At 43.9% G+C, this 17,978-nt stretch overlaps 9 protein-coding genes across 9 annotated transcripts; 6 read left to right on the top strand and 3 right to left on the bottom strand.

Annotated features, from left to right (window-relative positions):
* Positions 1-398: 398 nt before the first annotated feature.
* On the top strand, positions 399-2,102 carry K441DRAFT_662699 (MFS general substrate transporter). The gene is made up of 2 exons (XM_067649085.1): positions 399-1,313; positions 1,388-2,102. Exons 1-2 carry the CDS (start codon positions 494-496, stop codon positions 2,020-2,022), a joined length of 1,455 nt encoding a protein of 484 aa, XP_067502103.1. The 5' UTR covers positions 399-493; the 3' UTR covers positions 2,023-2,102.
* Positions 2,085-3,088, bottom strand: K441DRAFT_662698 (uncharacterized protein). Its single transcript, XM_067649084.1, has one exon. The coding sequence runs from the start codon at positions 2,605-2,607 to the stop codon at positions 2,347-2,349; it is 261 nt and encodes an 86-aa protein (XP_067502102.1). The 5' UTR covers positions 2,608-3,088; the 3' UTR covers positions 2,085-2,346.
* Positions 2,328-3,830, bottom strand: K441DRAFT_726332 (uncharacterized protein; the record flags this gene model as incomplete). Its single annotated transcript, XM_067654143.1, has 4 exons — positions 2,328-2,993; positions 3,118-3,374; positions 3,422-3,571; positions 3,673-3,830. The coding sequence occupies 4 exons, from the start codon at positions 3,828-3,830 to the stop codon at positions 2,623-2,625; spliced, it is 936 nt and encodes a 311-aa protein (XP_067502101.1). The 3' UTR covers positions 2,328-2,622.
* Positions 3,831-4,048: 218 nt separating this feature from the next.
* Positions 4,049-4,213, top strand: K441DRAFT_570017 (uncharacterized protein; the record flags this gene model as incomplete). Its single annotated transcript, XM_067643891.1, has 1 exon — positions 4,049-4,213. A coding segment is annotated over one exon (165 nt), but the record flags the coding sequence as incomplete, so codon positions are not given.
* Positions 4,214-5,222: 1,009 nt separating this feature from the next.
* Positions 5,223-6,875, bottom strand: K441DRAFT_662696 (uncharacterized protein). The gene is made up of 2 exons (XM_067649083.1): positions 6,357-6,875; positions 5,223-6,302 (listed from the first exon to the last, which is right to left on the bottom strand). Exons 1-2 carry the CDS (start codon positions 6,637-6,639, stop codon positions 5,596-5,598), a joined length of 990 nt encoding a protein of 329 aa, XP_067502099.1. The 5' UTR covers positions 6,640-6,875; the 3' UTR covers positions 5,223-5,595.
* A 1,840-nt stretch (positions 6,876-8,715) lies between these two features.
* K441DRAFT_726329 (uncharacterized protein) lies at positions 8,716-9,000 on the top strand (the record flags this gene model as incomplete). The annotated part of the gene is given in 2 exon segments (XM_067654142.1): positions 8,716-8,805; positions 8,818-9,000. Coding segments are annotated over 2 exon segments (273 nt in total), but the record flags the coding sequence as incomplete, so codon positions are not given.
* A 3,379-nt stretch (positions 9,001-12,379) lies between these two features.
* On the top strand, positions 12,380-13,796 carry K441DRAFT_569412 (uncharacterized protein; the record flags this gene model as incomplete). Its single annotated transcript, XM_067643862.1, has 4 exons — positions 12,380-12,685; positions 12,746-13,233; positions 13,283-13,565; positions 13,632-13,796. 4 exons carry the CDS (start codon positions 12,380-12,382, stop codon positions 13,794-13,796), a joined length of 1,242 nt encoding a protein of 413 aa, XP_067502097.1.
* On the top strand, positions 13,582-14,519 carry K441DRAFT_175418 (uncharacterized protein). Its single transcript, XM_067640340.1, has one exon. It carries the CDS (start codon positions 14,006-14,008, stop codon positions 14,483-14,485), a length of 480 nt encoding a protein of 159 aa, XP_067502096.1. The 5' UTR covers positions 13,582-14,005; the 3' UTR covers positions 14,486-14,519.
* Positions 14,520-14,527: 8 nt separating this feature from the next.
* K441DRAFT_569670 (uncharacterized protein) lies at positions 14,528-14,794 on the top strand (the record flags this gene model as incomplete). The annotated part of the gene is made up of 1 exon (XM_067643875.1): positions 14,528-14,794. A coding segment is annotated over one exon (267 nt), but the record flags the coding sequence as incomplete, so codon positions are not given.
* Positions 14,795-17,978: the final 3,184 nt, after the last annotated feature.

Raw genomic sequence — 17,978 nt, 5'->3', positions numbered from 1 at the left:
GAATTACCTAACTTATAGCTTGTAAGATTGCCTAGCTTGCAGAATTACCTAGCTTATAGCTTGTAGGATTGCCTAGCTCACAGTATTGCTCATACACCTTTCCGCTTTGTTTAACCTTAAAGGGATAAAACGCTGAACATCTGAGTAAAGTGAAATTGAAGAGGCACAGTTCTTCAAGGGTCACTGACCAGACTTGCTGACAAGCAAACCAAGCAGGCTTGTAGGACGTGCGCGAGCCGTGCAAAAGCCAGTTTCTGGTACAAGCTTACATGCAAGGTCCATGAATGGGTCTGTGTTAGCATGCACGGTCCTACAGCACGCGCACATGCACCTTTCCATTTTACTCGACTTTAAAGGGATAAACCCCCGAATATCTGAGTAAAGTGAAATTGAAGAGGCACAGTTCTCCAAGGATGCATTTCGGAACCGAAACTTGATCCTCTGTGCTTCATGGACTTTTCTGTCCCTTCCAATCTCAAAAGGAAAACGCAATATGTCTGAGCCGAGTGGATTTAAACAGGCCTCTATCTCTAAGGCAGTCACGTCAGAACCAAAAGAAGAAATTGCCGAAACACAAACAAAAACAATTTCAGCGACGAAGAACGGAATAACGAATAGTGAACATAAAGAGAAGGGGCAGGAACAAAACATGGAAAACGAGCCCCGAACTGCACCTACAGACTCTCCTTCAGAGTCCGCTCCGCTCTATACAGTCTTTAGTAAGGGTGAAGTGCGCTTTATCATCTTCATAGCAGCCTTCGCAGGCCTGATCTCCCCGCTTTCAGCAACAATTTACTTTCCCGCGCTCAATGTGCTCTCCCGGGACCTGAAAGTATCCAGCTCCAGCATCAACTTGACTCTGACGACGTACATGATCTTCCAAGGGCTCGCACCGACCGTATTCGGGGACCTAGCGGACACAATCGGACGGCGACCGGTGTTTATCATCGGGTTTGTTGTATACATTGGCGCCTGTATAGGCCTTGCGCTACAGAATTCATTCGCGGCACTGCTTGTGCTGCGGTGTTTGCAGAGCGCAGGCACGAGCAGCACAGTGGCTATCTCAGTGAGCGTCGCCGCTGATGTGTCGACGCATTCTGAGAGAGGTAAGTACATGGGCTTGGTTACTTCAGGGACAGCGATGGGAACTGCAGTAGGGCCTGTGTTAGGGGGTCTACTTTCGCACTTTCTAGGCTGGAGGAGCATTTTCTGGTTCTTAGCCATCCTCGTTGGGGTTTATATGGTCCCGCTAGTGCTTGCTTTCCCTGAGACTGGAAGGAATATTGTTGGGAATGGAAGCATTACGCCTCAGAGTATGTCTTGAACTTCCCTTATAAAACTCACATCTCCTTGTAATTTATGTAGCTGCTGATGTAGTCATGAAAAGAATGGAATAAACCTCTCCTCTCGGACCTCACCACCCGATACAAAATCAAAATCAAAAATGACACGATCCCTCAACTCCAAACTTCACTCAAACGAGATTCTTCCAGCACCTCTCCCTTCACACAGAATCACCGTCGACACTTTCCAAACCCTCTCAACAGTCTCAAATTAATCGCCCAAAAGGATGTAGCCCTGCTCTTATTCTATAACGCCATCGTCTATACAACGTTCAATACCATCATTGCATCAACTCCCTACCTCTTCGGCCAAGTCTACCACTTCAATGACCTCCAGATCGGACTTTGCTACATACCATTCGGCATGGCAAGCTTCCTAGCACCGCTACTAAACGGGCCCCTTCTCGACTGGAATTTCCGACGCGTTGCAGCACAAGCCGGTATTACCGTGGACAGGCAGCGAGCGCAGAGCATGACGGACTTCCCGGTAGAGCGCGCCCGTGTGCCAATCGCACTGCCGATGGCCGTCATCGGCGCTGCAGCTCTGATATGCTACGGGTGGGTTTTAGAGATAGACGGGCCGCTGGCGGCCGCGCTCGTGCTGCAATTTGTTATTGGTTTGAGCGTTACGGGTTGCTTTCAGGTCATGAATGTCATGATTGTGGACTATCGTGCGTAGTTTTCTGTTTCTACGCTATACTTCACGAGAAAGAGAAACTAACAAGTGATATCAAAAACAGATCCCACGAACCCCGCGACCGCTACTGCCTCGAACAACCTTGTGCGCTGTTGGATGGGTGGCGCAGGTGGCGCGCTTATTATCCTGATGATCGATGGCATGGGCCGTGGGTGGTGCTTCACATTTGTGGCTTTGGTGCTTCTTCTGCTAACGCCAATACTCCTCGTGCTACAGAAGTCTGGGCCTCGCTGGCGTAAGGCGCGGATGGTACGGGGGGGAGAATGAAGGTTAATGGCAGGAGAGCGAGTACACCACGAGCACCTCTCACTTCTGCTCAATCATATTTTTAATCTCATTGAGCGCTTTGGAGCCTTTAGAAAGATCCTCCAACGCTAACTGGACCTTTGGTCTTGGTTCTCCCGTCAAGAAGCGAGACGGGCGAGAAGAAACTTGAGAGAGTCGTGAGCTAGCAGTGATAACATGGACGCGAAATACTGACATGCCCTCTACTGCCCCAACAACTTTATCCTGCACAAATACTTGCAGCTCGTCATCGCGTTGGACGCATTTGGGGAGCCGGTACATCTGGGCCCCCACGAACTACTCCACGTCCGCGTCACTTGCTCGAACCTCCAGCATCGGCACCAGCTTGAACTCGGCTACTATGTCTAGAATGAAGCGGGAAGTAACCATTAGACGCAGATCTCTTTTACATTGTAAGTCACGGAGCTTGGCCAGAAGCTGACTGTAGGTGCCGCCTTTATCCGGACACTCATCTACAGCATCAATAACGTATACGCTCGGGTAATGGTTAAGTACGAATTGCAGAACACGGAAAATCTCTTCGAGCAACGGCCTCGTCCTTCGGTTGGTATAGTTGTCATGCGGGTGTGATATGGGCTCCGCGATGGATGGCCGGGCCTGCACCAGCTGCTTTAGGATGGCGGCAAGTAGACTAATGGTGTTTTGATCTGCATACGTTTGTAGTTGCACAATATATAGACCACCCCTATGGTGTTGCTTTGCTTGGTCCTTAAAAGGTGATCAATCGTGATTGCGGCCATCATTGTCTTGCCTGCTCCGGGATGCCGGGACGGGACAGAGTCTGCTTCTTTCCACGAAACCATTTAGTAAACTTGGGAGAGTTGAGGAACCACAGACTAGTTCCTTCTTGTTTCCGGGCAATGAAATCGGATTGCTGAGCTGGGAAATCGGTCGGAGATATCCATTCTAAGATTTTGTCGTGCCGGTGACGGTCTTGATCTTGCTGAATTGCATCGACGCCCATTTCTAGAGCGGGTATCGACTTCCTAACAAAGCTGGTATCATTCATGATCGCTTGAGACGGTTTGCTGAGAGTGTGAGCAATTTCACCTTCGGTATCTGATAGGGGCCTGACAAGTGGTCCAATTCCAGGGCAATCTGCATGAGAGGTTTTAGGCGTTCCATCCTCGCCCTTATGCCTGTAACTTCCTCTTTGATAAACTTCCATAGAAGAATATGGACAATCTTCTTCATTCCACCTTCGTTTGTTCCCTTAGCCTTGCAGCTTCTCCGGTGCATGCTTGTACTGATCGAGCGGTCCATTTTGGACACCGAGTTCCCGGACTGTCGCATACCATTGCTCGTTGGAGCTTCCTTCTTCATCACGGCCCTTCAGTTTGAAAAGAAGAGAGGGGATTCAATGCTTCGATTGCACATTGTTCGCGCTCTTTCGGGGCGTCTTTAGCGGCGTTTAGATACTCGGTCACTTTGCTCGTGAGCTGCAGGATAGCGATGATGCTGGCCGTAACGCTGAGCAGGTCCATAGGACGGTGACATGTGGCGACGAAACTAGGTGGTATGAGCAGTGGATAAATGAGAAGCCATGGTGGTGTGAGTAGTCGGAGGGCCGGGGGCTTTTCAAATACAGGATAGGAATAATTACAATCCCACCACAAGCGCGAGCTTCGCAAAGGATGTTCCGGTCGGGTGGCTTCGAACCCCTATGTTACAATCTCAGTTCGTTGCTCTTATTTTTTAAACTCCTCCTGACAATTCCAATCGAGAGTTCAACTGCCAGACCTGGGTTGAGGCCGTCCTGAAGGGACTGAGCGATGCTGGATATCTGTTGCAAGAGGATTATAACAGAGGTATAGATGGTATGGTCGATGCTACAATGGAGACGGCAGACGGGCCCGGGGCCTCGTGAGGTGGATAGCGGCTGGAATTGCAACGCATTGTCACCAGGACACGACGTGGACTAGTAGTGGCGGCATTTGGGACTGGCACGAGTGCTAGGGAAGCTGCCACCGTGTGAGAGCCATGTAGTCTACCAGCTCGTCATCGTAGGTCTGAGGGAAAATACCTTTCGTATATTCTTTCTAGTCCGGGTGTTCTGAGAAACGTTGTGTCGTTGATGCACAACCTCTTTTAAGACACCATTAGCAGGACGACCAGCTGAAGCTCAATTCAGGTGTCTCTACTGTGAAACCATCAGATGACAGTTGAGGGGGCCAGGGGCCAGATCCTAAGAAATCCCGACGTACGTATCAGAAATATCTTCTGTCACGTCTCGTGATATCGCGCATAGCTTTGTGGTGGATCAGAAATGAAGCTTATTTAACGAGAGGAAATGCTAAAATTCAATGAGGAAAAGTGTCCGCTCATGTTCTGAAATCTCCATCAAAGTTAAAGCTGGAGCGTGCGTGTCTAGTTAGACTCGCACCAAGAGCTAAAACAACCTTGATCGGGAGCATGCTGCCCTAGCTGGGTAGCTTGTCAAGGCACCTGGCCCTTGCGTCGTTCGGAGACCTTATCCTGGCGGCTCCCGCGAGGGATCAGTTAAGTTCCCCCCCCCATATCGCCTCTGTACCAGTAGCGGCGCCTCGAATGAATCGGAGTTTGCTATTGAACGGGGTGAGGATCAAACTACATTGGGTGGCTCAGAATCGTGAGAATCTATGCTGGTCGATCAACATGAGGGACGAGAGACGTCATTGCAAGAGCTGGATGCGCAGTGTTCGAACTAAGCACCTCTGCGTGCTTGACGGACTAGCTATCAAGCAGTACTGGACGAGTCATTGAACGCTATTTATGCTGAGAAGAATGGGTTGAGCCTTGAGATTGCTCGTGTCCACCTCCTTCTGTAAGGTGCTTTAATGGTGACTTGGAACGAGTTATGTTTGTGACTGATTAGTGATCTTTCTATTTGATTGGTACACCGTAATATTGACTCCTCTAATCTTAGGAGCCATATGACTTCTTCAAGCAATTCTGTCCATAGCAGTGCCATGACACACCACACACACACCAACCTACCCCCACCTACCACCAAGATGGCCCGCGAAGCACTCTCAAGTATAGATTAACTCATCGATAAAGATTAACCGATTAGAATGAACCATTTAGGCAATCTATGTACACTGCACCTTATATCTCGCATGTTTTCGAGTATCTAAAACTAAAGTATTTCGCGACTATGTGCTGCGACCAGCCTCTCTCTCAATCCCCTTTAACGTCGAGGAGCAGCATTTAAAACGCCATGGCCGGCCGATGGACATTCCTAATCGCTAACCCAATGATCTATCAAGTCTATCTTGGCTTCCTAGGAGAGCGAACATTAGGCATCTCTGCTTTGAGAGATTGATCATCAATCTCCAACGTATTCTTGAGCGCCCTTTTGTCTACTTCGTGAACATCTAAAGTCTGCTTTAGCGACTCCACGGATGCTACGGGGTTGACGACGTCTCCATACAACTCCTGGGCCTCATATGTGGTATTCATCTCCCGTGGCGAGAGGGGAGTATTGTCATTTTTCGCCTCCAATTCGGGGATAGCTTTCGGGTGTTCTTGGTAGGACTCTTGGGGCTGTGCGGCAGCGGCAACTTGTGCTTTTTGGCGACGAATCTTCCAAAGCATATAGCAAAGCGCTGCGAGAGATACCGTTGCTATAGCGGCAACAACACCAATAGCTATAGAATAAGTATTGGAATGATGTGAGGAACTCGGGTTGGAGGCTGAAGTGGTGTTGGAGGCTGAAGCGGTGTTGGGGTTGTCTGTTGTGGTGGCGGTCGCTGAGGCTGGCCCGCTTGATGAGCCTGATAAGACTGTCAGCGTAGATGAGGGGTTGACACTGAGACTGGTAAAGGGATAGGCGCTCTCTGCTTTGAAAACTAACTCCGGAATGCTGCAGCAGGTATCATTAGGTGCCCGATCATATGAACCGGTCGGCCCCGTGCTACAGCAGTAAGTATTGGCGTCGTCGCACATAAATGCTAAACGAGCGGTTCCATTATCGCCTGGGCGCCTGTTAACTTGACCCTAAGAGGGAATCGCGGGAGAGCCGTTCTGACCTTTACTAGTGAAACAGAATCTAGGACAGGAGGGATCTTGAAATGTAGGATCTGTACAGGCGTCACGCCAGACCCAATTCCACTGGTGAGGCTGCTTGCAGAGACCATTGGTGAGGCACTGATCGTAGACTAGGCAGCACGAGCTGTGCTCTGCATTAGGATCGCACGGGATCCAATTGTCGATTCCTTGGAGATCTTTTGCTGGCAGCCCATTAGGGAAATAGCATGTCTTTTGTGCAGAGACAAGCGGAATGCTGAGTAATGGAGCAAGGAGCGGCAACATAGTACAGAACTGACGGGAAATAAGCTTGATGAAGTAGAGGTTGTACAAACACAAGCAATGGAGTAGAGACAAGGAGTGATTTGGGGGTGGTTTGTTCAGTTCCCATCTTTGTATTGTACTCCGGGCGAGCAACAGTCTGCTGCTGTGCCGCAATCACCACTTCTGACATTGCCCGTCTCTTCTGCGCTGCTTTGATGCAGGACGGCTTTTTGTAGACGCCGGGCGTACAGGGAAAGTTTTGCCGGTGGCTAGTGGAAACAGCGGACACGGTGGAGACGTAATCTCGGAGCGTTGCTTGAAACCTCGATCTAACTTCATTGGTTGGTCGTAAACCCTGCTAAAGTAAAATCTCCTTAATAATGGGGTGTATAACGATAACCTCTACATTACGATCTACACTCCTTGATCAAGCCTTTTTCGGTGTAATATTACGACGACCTAACTTTCGGCAATATCGTTAAGCACCTACCACTAATATCGGTATAACCAGTAGAGAATTTGTATGGGAGAGGGCCCTATTTAGCCCGCGAGGTAGACATCCTAAGCCTTTTTAGGTATTAGGCTCCTTTTTTCCCTACTTATTCACCCAACACATGACTCTTAATATCCCTTCGGCTGGTAGATTTAGTCCTACGGTTATCGATCGATAAGAGCTAGCCAATAGAGTCAATGGGATCAAGGCTCCGTGACCATACGCGTATTTTTGATTCTGGTGTTCGCGCACGGACCAACTCTCGTAGGACGCTACCAGCCGAAGGGATAACAATACCATTGATATTACGACACGCTCGGCCAAATAAACGGTACCGTACTAAAGAGATTTTACTGTACTGTGTTTCCGCGGACAAGCCACAGTTCCCACCGCGGGGGCGAGCGGGCCAAGGCGCGCGCTTCAAGAGGGGGCTGTTACGCGTGCCTGTGCGTTCCTTTAAATACCTAAGGTTTTTCGCACGGGTTCCCTGCGTGCACGGTCCCACTCAATGCACGGTTTTCCTCACCAACCTTATAATAGAATTTTATCCCTTCGTCTGGCAAGTTTTCATGGACTTTTCGTATATGCACGCCTCATAAGCCAATCTAGAGGCTCTATACTATATAGAGCTTGGTGTTGAAGCCTCTGGTCAGTGCGGTAGCAAGGGCGCTGGCGCCTCATTGACGCTTGAATATTGCGGTGAACAGCACCGACGTGGCCAGGAAGCCTATAATATTTGGTGTAGTTAATCTAAAATATTGTCGCCGTCTATTTGATTATTAAATTGTCAGTAAAATATTGTCCTTATGCCGCCTAAAAAACGTTATACTCCTTCGGCCCTGAAGCCTCCAAAGCCTCTAAAAGTACCTTAAGCCTAGGAGTCCTATTCACAATCCTTTTAAGTAACGCAGTATACACACGATAGCGTGTCGGCAGTAGCTACGTAGTAGGCAGTGGAAGCTTGGCCAAGCAGCTAGACGGAGGATATTAAGGACGAGTTAGGAGCCTCTTTTGAGGCCCGTGGCGAGACTGCTGAGGATAAGGCAGATAAGGTAGATGAGACTAAACTACCAGAGCTGTTAGCTGAAGAAGTTATAAGAATGGGCCTTCCTGCTGTTCCTACTTCATGGGAGCCTATGGCCACTGTTCCTGAACTAGATCTTAAAGTTATTAACCTTCTAGATAAATTAATATTCGCCGCTCGGCGTACTAGTAAGCCTATTAGTGGCATTAACGCGGACGTTAAATCTAATGACCTTTCTAATTAAAATGAGGATAGTAAACGCTATGCTTATTATACGCTGGCAGATTAGATTGGTATAGCGTCTGGCGGATATAGATTTAGATAGGACCTGCCGATTCGAGTATTTCTACTATTCTTTAGTGTTAGTATATTTAAGAAGCTCGCGATCAGTATAAACCTATATATAGCCTCTTAAAATGCCGGCGGATATTACCAATCGGGACAATATGCGGGTAAACGATTACGGGTATAGAAGGAGACCTCTGCTGGCAAATTAATAATTTAGGTAAAGGTTATTATCTATATAGGCGTCTTTAAAGGTACTTAGGTATTAGACCTTTAGACCATAGATCCTAAATATCCTAGACACTTAATTAGCTTATTTATAGGCCTAAAAAGATGGGAGCAACTTAAGCGCTTCTTTTATATTTTACTACCTCCACTAAAGGGCGTTAAATATTAGGTCTTTAAGAAAATTAAGCCATTAATAACTCCTTTAGGCGAGGCGTTTAGAAAGTATATTATACCTAGATCTATAGTTAGCTTTAATAAGATAATGGTAAGGTTTACTAGACAATCTATAGCTATAATTAAATTGCCTAGTAAGCTAATACTAGAGGGCTTTAAGATAATAAGCCTTTGTTAATATGGATATTACTATAGCTTTATATTTACCTCGCCTGGCTACTTTTTTAGGCTTTCTTCTTAAACAGATTATTAAGATATCGTTCTCTTAAATACCTCTAAGTGTGTCCTCTACCTTACTTAATAGCTTCCTCTTTAGGCTCGTTAATTTTGCCTATTTTTAGATAACTACTTTATAAATATTCCGTTGCTCCAGGTGCTTTAACAACTTAGAATTACTACAGCTAGCACGGCTCAATTAAATTTAAAGGACTATCTAGAGGTACATAAAAGGGCTAATAAAAAGAAGGAAAGGCTACCGTTTAACTTTATTATAGAAGTGGTTATTAGCGTAGTTAATTCGGTGCTTTTAATTATATAGTAGGACAAGAATTTAGTACGGTTTTTAATAATAGTTTACTTATATAGCAATAAGGACATTAATAATAATAATAATAATTTATTGCTTAACGTCCGATTTAGATCCCTATTAGGCCTACGCGGACTACTCCTTATGTATATATAGGGAGAAAACTCCATTTAAGAAAACCCCGTAATCCATCTCCCCGCCTTTTAGGACTCGCCTACAAGGCGCCTGCGAGGCGCCTACGAGTCACCTATAGTGCTCCTACTACCTTACTTTTTTAACCTCCTTAGGAACCACTGCTGCCGTAATAAGCCTACGGACGCGCTAGTATCGTAAACTTTACTCTACTACTATAGAGTCACCAGGGGGCGCCCGTTGCTCGCCCCCCCACCCTTTATTACTATTTCCCTTGCAACCCGGAACTGGTTTAGTACATTTTAGCTAATAAGCCACTAGGTAACCGTCTTAAGGCCTTTTTATATTAAGAGCAGTGTATTATAGTTCTCTATGCCAGCTACTAAAAGCATTACTTTTTAGTTAGTGCGTAAGGGGCATAATAGTATTACATATTTTAGTGTCTGTTTTAGCCAGCTATATTCGCATCTTAGGCTACCTACTAGGACACCTACCCAGTAGAGCCAGTCTTTTAGTCCTATTATTCCTATTCTTAAGAGTATCGCTATTATATTTTCTGCCTTCGTTAGGCCTTCTTAGAGCCCTAAAGTATTTACCCCCTATAGCGTTAACTATGCTACAGCTTAGGTTCCTCTTGCCTTAGTCAGCCTCTATACCTTTAACTTCTATATACCTCTCTAGCATTAGTCTAACCAGTATTATATTACGGTAGATAGTTTCCTAGCGTTCTTTTATGCTCTACTTTGGCTCCTTTCTCTCTCTTGCTATTATCTTTACTGGCCTCTTACGCGTCTCCCTTCCTTCTTTATATGGGCCTAGGCCCTAAAGCAGCACCATTCTTCTTCTGCTTTCTTTACCTATTTCTCTAATATATCTTCCCTACTTTNGGGTTNTTNGTTTNTTCTCCTANNNGGCGCCCTANGGTCCCTCTATAGTTTATTTAGGCGTGTCTTAATATACTTTATAACATTAGAGTTGCGTTTATTTTAGGCCCTTTATATTGCAGCGGCTTTAATATATAGTTGTAGGGGGGGAATATTGGCTTCCTTTTCAAGCAGTGCTGTAGCCGTTCGCTTATATCCGCCTATTATACTCCAGAGGTAGGCTATTTGGACCTTTTAGAGTGGTTTAAGGAGCGACTTAGGGGGGCCTTTCTCAGATTCTCCAATGGCCCAAATACTGGACCTATACGTCATAGTTGGCCAGACAACTGCTGTGTATAGTAGGCGTGACCTCTAGAAGCATGGGCCCTATGTGGATAAGGACATTAATAAAGTTAATTAACGTCGGCCGCGGGCATATAATTCCTTCCTTAAGAAGCTGGTAGCTAATGTTTAGGGCGATAATCTAATTAAGAAGTTAACGCTACCTAGGCTCTCTATTGACTACAATAACTAAATAGGCGGCGTTAATATTTATAATTAGCTTTAAAGCTACTATACCACCTAGATTACTACCGTGCGCACCTAGCTGCCCTTATTCTTCTAGGCGCTTAATACGGCTATAATTAACGCCTATATTATTAGTAAGAAGATCTTTCTAATATTAAGGAAGTACCTCCAAACCCACTACCATTTCCGTATATAATTGGTATGGAACCTTATTATTATGGGCAGTTAAAAAATGGGCCTAAATAAGTACGATACTAAGCGTCTTTTTTATTAAAGCTTACTAAAATATAGGCAATATTAACCTGGTATTAGGCCTAGTTATAAAAATAAAATAAATTAAAAAACCACCTATATTACTGCTAAAACCCCACTACCTGTAATTTGATGGTATAAGACGCGAACTTACCGTTCTATTAAAAGCTTTATAAGGAAGTAAGGCTATAAAAGCCCACTAAAGTGCTAGATATATAGATAGAAGGAGGCAAAGAAGCTTATAGTAAAGGTTAGGCAAATAATATATAAATGCGAGGCTTGTAGGCTTCCTCTGTGCCTTTAGTGCTTTAACAACTTTTATTTAATAGGCGACAACTAGGTAACTATTTTAAGCCCTCTACTTCCTTACGCCCCTAATATTAAGACTCTAAAGCTAATTGAGCCTTTAGTGCAGCGTCCTGCTTAGCCTCCTTTAAGTCCTTCTCTACCGCCTTTAATTGATCCTCTATGCTAAATAACCGCTAACTGAACCGTTTAATAACCTGTAGCACTTGATACATCTTATTTAACGTATACTGCACGTCCTCCCTTATAACCTTAAGCTGGTCCTTTACTGGCTTGTCCTTGACGTCAAGAACGCGTATAAAGTGGATAGGTGGCGGTGGTTTAGGGGAGGACTCTGGTGGGGGATTTTCCTATGTAGTCAGCAGCTGGTTAATGGAGGAAGGGCGGAAACCTACAGTCATGACGTCATATATCGCGACTTTTTGCCCAACTTCCTTAAAAAAATATATATAGAGGTGTTTTTGGTGGTGGCCTTCTGCAGTATTTCATCAGCATCGCAATATTGACGCGTTTTGGTGAGGCTTGCTAAGAAAATCACGCTAGCTAGGGTGCCTGCAGCATGCTAACCCAGGCAGGAGCGCCTAAAGCGCCCAATACGAAAAGTCCGTTTTACCAGACGAAGGGATAAAAATTGAAATATAGCCTAACGTAACGTAGGTGGTAGGGTTATGACGGTCGGTATGGTTATAACGGTGTTAGTATGCCGACCGTTATAACCCTATTACCTACGTTATTATAAAAATCGATCTAGAGAATTATAGATAACCCTCCGCTTATGCGATATATCTATCTTACACGCCTCTGCAAGCCGTTGTCTGTGCAGTGGCCAAGCGGAAGCCCGTGCAGGTTGCCGACGCATGCTGCATGTACTTTTAGGGAGCTGGTTCCCTCCCGTTTCAACGTCTGTTCATCACGAACCGTCTCTCGAAATATTGATGCGATTAATGTCGATGTCACGGAAACCGACGCTCATCTTCATCGTGCTGGGCGTGGTGCTTGTTCTCTTGTTGGCTTTCCCTGCCTTTCGGACAGTTCCGCAGTCGCACTTATTCCAGCACCTGGCGTCTTGGCAGTTTACAACGTCCGACGCGGCCACGAGCACCTTCACCCGGGCACAATGCGACACGGCCTTCCCACGCCTCTACCAGCCTATCGATGAAGCCGTTGCAACTCGTGCCAACCACCATGTGCAGCTACCAGAGCTCGATATCCCCGCGGGACGGTGCATGTTCCGCGCGCTCATCTACGAAAAGGAGGTAGGCTGCCCTGCGTATCGAGCCTGGGAGGACCCGCGAACTAACATGTGCGTCATGTAGCTATATGTAATCGACGCTGGTGATCCAGAGTCATGTTATGTCCCAACCTACAGGGAGCGAATCGTTGGCACCCTGGCTTCCATACACAAAGCCATCGTCTCCGCACCGGAGGACGTACCCAACATCGAGTTCTCCGTCTCCTATGACGATATGCCGACGCGTAGTAATAATGCTGTGGAATGGGGCATTGCGCGACGTACAGAAGAGGCTAATATTTGGCTTATACCCGACTATGGCTACTGGGGCTGGGAATCGGTAGGACTGCCAAGCTACTCAATTATTCGGCGCAAAATCAATACAGTTAACAGCAAAAGCACATGGGAAAGGAAACTAAAGCAAGCTGTATGGCGTGGAAATGTAAAGAACGCACCTCAAATTCGCGAAAAGTTGATCGAAGTATCAAAGGATAAGCCCTGGAGCGATATCAGGCATGCTGATCATTCTGATCGCAGTAATAATTCTTATCTTACCGTTGAAGAACTATGCAAGTATGTAACGTACGCTCGGCCTTCTCTACTCTGCTAACTTCTTGGTCAGCTATATGTTTGTTGTCCAAACCGAAGGCACGTCGTACTCTGGACGTTTAAAGTATTTATTATTATGTAATAGTGTCACGGTAGCGCATAAACTAGAATGGCTAGAATTTCACACCCATCTAATGGAGTCGTCCGGTCCAACGCAGAACTTTATTGAAACTAAGCGCGACTGGTCAGATCTTTCAGTTAAAATGGACCACCATCTTGGAAACTTGGGCGAGACAAAAGAAATTGCTAAAAGAAGCTACAACCTCTTTAACCAAAGATATCTTACTCCTGCTGCCGTACGTAACTCTTTTAGTTTTAATCACTTCGCTTACCACTATAGAAGAAATAGCTAATTTACCCAGGTCACATGCTACTGGCGACATCTTTTCGACGGTTGGGCAAAAGTGCAAGGCTTTAAGCCAGAACTTTATACCACCGATGGCAGCTCAGGAGAGCTGGTTTTGCGAGGCATCTCATACGAAGCATTCATTGTCACATTCCCTAAAACGACAAGAGAAAAGTTATAATACCCAAGACGCAACACCCCGTTCTTCTAAAAACTTCCTTTCTCCAAGGTCCTACGATATGGGTATGTGGAAGGCTGGGAGTCTTGCTTTGACCTCCTCAATCGTCTCAATCGTCTCAGCCGTCTCGGCCGTATCAACGACAGGTCAGGTTCTTCATTCGCAAGCTCCGGCTCAGGTTGTGGCTCCTCTTGAACTGGAGCATCTTGCTCATGTTCGTGCCCATGTTCGGGCTCAGGAGCGGGATCATCTGCGACAGGCTCGACGGGCTCTTCGGGTTCTTGAAGCCCTTCAGGCTCCTGTACTGGCTTAGGATTATACAGAGTTATGCTATAGGTGAATCAATTCTCTTCGTATTCCTTCAATTCTGCTCTGGGCTACTTTTCAGAGGCTTCGCCCTCAGATATCTCAGAGATCCATTCCTATATTTGCTTTCCCGATTCAATGTACATGAATATTATCAATTGAGCTGGTTTCTTTTCTATTCTCATTGCCGGACTCTCAGGCTCTACGAAATAGGAAATATTAACTTGATTTCAGATGGCTTTGCTACGTTGGTGAGATTGAGCTCGCGGATATTACCTGCATCCGCTGCAGTACCCGGGGAACTTCAACATGATTCGCTGACTCTAAAATTAAGATGGGGAAAGGCTGAAAAAAAGGGTTATCCGTTCGATGATATCATCTCTTAGCACATTACTACCGAGAATAGGCCATGCGTCGCTCAATAGGTCAACCGCTCAGTCCGAGCAATCCATGGCCTAAGGGTCTTGCACAAGGACCTCATGCCTCGCAACATACTGTGGAATGAGGAGACTGGTCAGGTCATGGTGATTGATTTCGAGCGGGCTGGGGTTGCTGAGCCACGAACTATCCTGGGTGTCGTCCCGACAAATCGGAAGAGGAAGAGAGGATTGGAGGGAGGTTTGGCTAAGCAACGAGGGGATCTTCTGCGTTTGCAAGGGAGGTGCAACGGGCGATCTTTGAATTACGCGGCTTAACATAGCTCGCCTTTTCTCGCAGCCGCAGATTACCCCTTGAGAAAAACACGGAAGTAATTGAGTTGATGCTGAATCAGATGGGCCCGATATCTGCGAGCTTGGACGGAGCAGACAAGGCCGAACTCAACGACGTGCATTTCTCTTATACAACTCGCGAAAGGGGAGGAGGCTAATGGGTCAATTTCAAGGCGATTCTTGCTAAGGCAGTCACCTTCGTTGGCGAAACCGGCGAAGGTAAGTCACCGAGATGAGGCTTTTGTGCAAGATTAAGGCTTAGCATACACGTGACCACCGTACAAGCCTCAGCACAGTCACAAAACTGAAGCAATCTCCAATGTTAGCTACAATCTACTTCTTCATCGAACGTCCAAATCCGCATAGGCGAGGCCCCCCCTCGTCACACCTGTTTATCGGCACTGGAGACGTTCTAAGAGCAATACCTTGCTCTTCAAGCCTAAAGACCGCACAAGGTGATGATCTAGATGCCGACCACTAAATCTCAATTCTCGACCTGGTAATTATCGGGGGTGAAGCTCTAGTGGGCGCGGGAACAATATCTAGGCTATCCGGAAATGGGCATATGTTACATGCTTTGTCTGTGAGTTGGAACAATAGTATAGCAATTTGAAATGGATTTGTTAGTATTCCCGAAGAAGATTGGATTTGACTGAAGAACAGGAAATGGAATCTCGTCGCCTTAAGATGAGAGGATAGCAGGTCCTCTTAAAATAATTCGGGCTCCCTTTTGCTGTTGCGATGCCTCTGAAGCTCCGCTCTCACCCACGGCGTCAACGGGCCAAAAGTGATATTATCCAAGACTACTCCCCCCTACTAATAAGATACCTACCCACAACTTATAAGCAAGAAAGCACCACGTGCTAAGAGGCAAATTTTAGGACAGCAAGACTTATATTATAATGGCAATAGTAAATAAGGAGGATTAATATTTGTTCCGCTAGTTAAGCGGTATATATATATAGATGGCAACCATAAAAGAAGAGTTGCTAGTATTGGGAATAAAGGCAAGCGCTTACTATCTGACGCATATTGCCGTTACGTGTGGTAAGTTGCCGTTACGTGTCGCCGCGGCACTAGCGTGGTGAGGAGCCTTAAGCTCCTTGCCCTCCCTTATTTTTTATATAAGAACAGAACAATTATTATACTATCTACGAACCGTAGCTATGTGATATTACCTTATAAGACCAATAATTGTATATTATTAATTAAGTTAATAAAGTAAGAACCGTTACTATTATTAATAATTATAGGAGGTAGCAGCGGCACTTTATAAGTTAAAGGTTTACCTTTTAAAGGTTATAGTAAGCTTATATAAAACGTCGAGTATATTTATATCTTAGTTAGTAGTTTAAACTTATAAGTGTATAGGCTTAGTTTCTTCTTAATTTAGTATAGGCTCGTAAACTTCCAATTAAGTTTCTTTAAGGGCCGTTAAGTCTTTAGGTTTTATATATTTAGGTAAACTATATTACCTTCCTTAAAGTCCTATAAGGGAGCTCGTCCTTTATTTATATACTATTTCTATACTATTTAAGCGTACGTTAATTTACTTTATAATAGTTCCATTAATCACTTTATTTAATTAGTAAAGTTATACGCGTTAATTAACTAAATCCGTTTAATTATAGGTCCTATTATATTAATTTTAGGTTATAGTTTAAACCCAAGTTAAGGGTTTTATCTATAGGTTGTATAAAACGGCGTTACGCCTATTAATACGTTTATATTATTTGTAGTAAACTTAGCTAAAGGCAGCCATTTTTCCCAGTCGTCTTATAGGTAGGAGTAGTATATTTATAGGTATTATTCTATAATCGCGTTTGCAACTTTAGTTTAACTATTTATCTCTAAATAAAATACAGTTAAGAGTTATATTTAAATACTTAATTGTTTATATAGAGCTTACTAGAAGTCTAAAATAAACTATCTTCTATAGTTAGATATTATTAAATTAGGAAGTCTGCATAGCTTAAAGACGTACTTAATAAAACATTCGGCTACTAATATTGTATTAATTAAGTCTATAGGGATTATATATCGCATTTTTATAAGACGGTTAACGACTACTATAATATTTATAAACCTATTACTGCTAGGCAAGTTAACTATAAAGTTAATTAAGATATCGCGCTATCTTTATATTGGAATTAGTAGCGGTTAAAGTACTCCTTACTTCTTTATATAAGAGGTCTTTCCACGCACGCATATCTTATATACTTAAACGTATTTTTATATATAGTTATATATATAAGCTAGTAGTATACTTATTAAACAATCTTATAAGTCTTTATACGGCTAGGATATCCTACTACTAGGGAGTTATATATAAATCTAAGTATTTTAAATTATAAAGGGTTGGAATTCGGAACTACTATCTTCTATTAATAGTATAATTGGTTATTTTTAATTTCGCATTTAGCGAGTGTAATATCCCTATACTATCGTTTTCCTATTTAAATTGCTTTTATTACATCTATTATCTATATATTATTCTTATATTTGTATTCCATTAGCTTATTAATTTCTATTTCCTATTTATTAACTTCTAATTTATTTTTATTAAGCTCTAAGTCTAAGAATATAGGGCGTAGTTTTTTTAAAGCGTTTAGGGGGCAGTAGAATTTATAATTAATTTATAATCCGTTTGTTAGAGGCGTTTATAGGTAAGTTCTATAATTATTATATTAATAAGTTAGGCTTTTAATTAAGTTTACTAGGTTAGTATATAATCTTAAAGTTAAATTATAAGAGATATTTGGCCTAACGAATTTAGCGCTATATTAATTGTTTTTATAGTTATAAAGTACTATAGGTTTTTATAGTCCGTTAATACTTATATTAGGAATAACAATCCTTTAAGTTTTAGGCGCCATTATTTAAAGTATTTAATAATTATAAGCAGTTCCTTATTGTATATTTTATAGTTTAACTTAATAGGAGCAAGTTTTTAAGAAAGAAAGGCTATTAGACGTAGCTCGCCATTCTTATTATATTGCAATAACACTCCTCCTAGTATATAATTAGACGAATCTATTTTAATAATATATTTAAGGTTAGGGTTAAAGTAGGCAAGAATCAGAGTAGTTGTAAAACGATATTTTAGGTCGTTAAAAGCTTATTTATATTTAGTAGTCTATTTAAATCTTACGTTCTTCCTTATTAAGTT

Source organism: Cenococcum geophilum, assembly GCF_001692895.1.
Source record: "Cenococcum geophilum 1.58 unplaced genomic scaffold K441scaffold_31, whole genome shotgun sequence".
Taxonomy (NCBI): Eukaryota; Fungi; Ascomycota; class Dothideomycetes; order Gloniales; family Gloniaceae; genus Cenococcum; species Cenococcum geophilum.
This window is presented reverse-complemented; position numbering and strand designations above follow the sequence as displayed.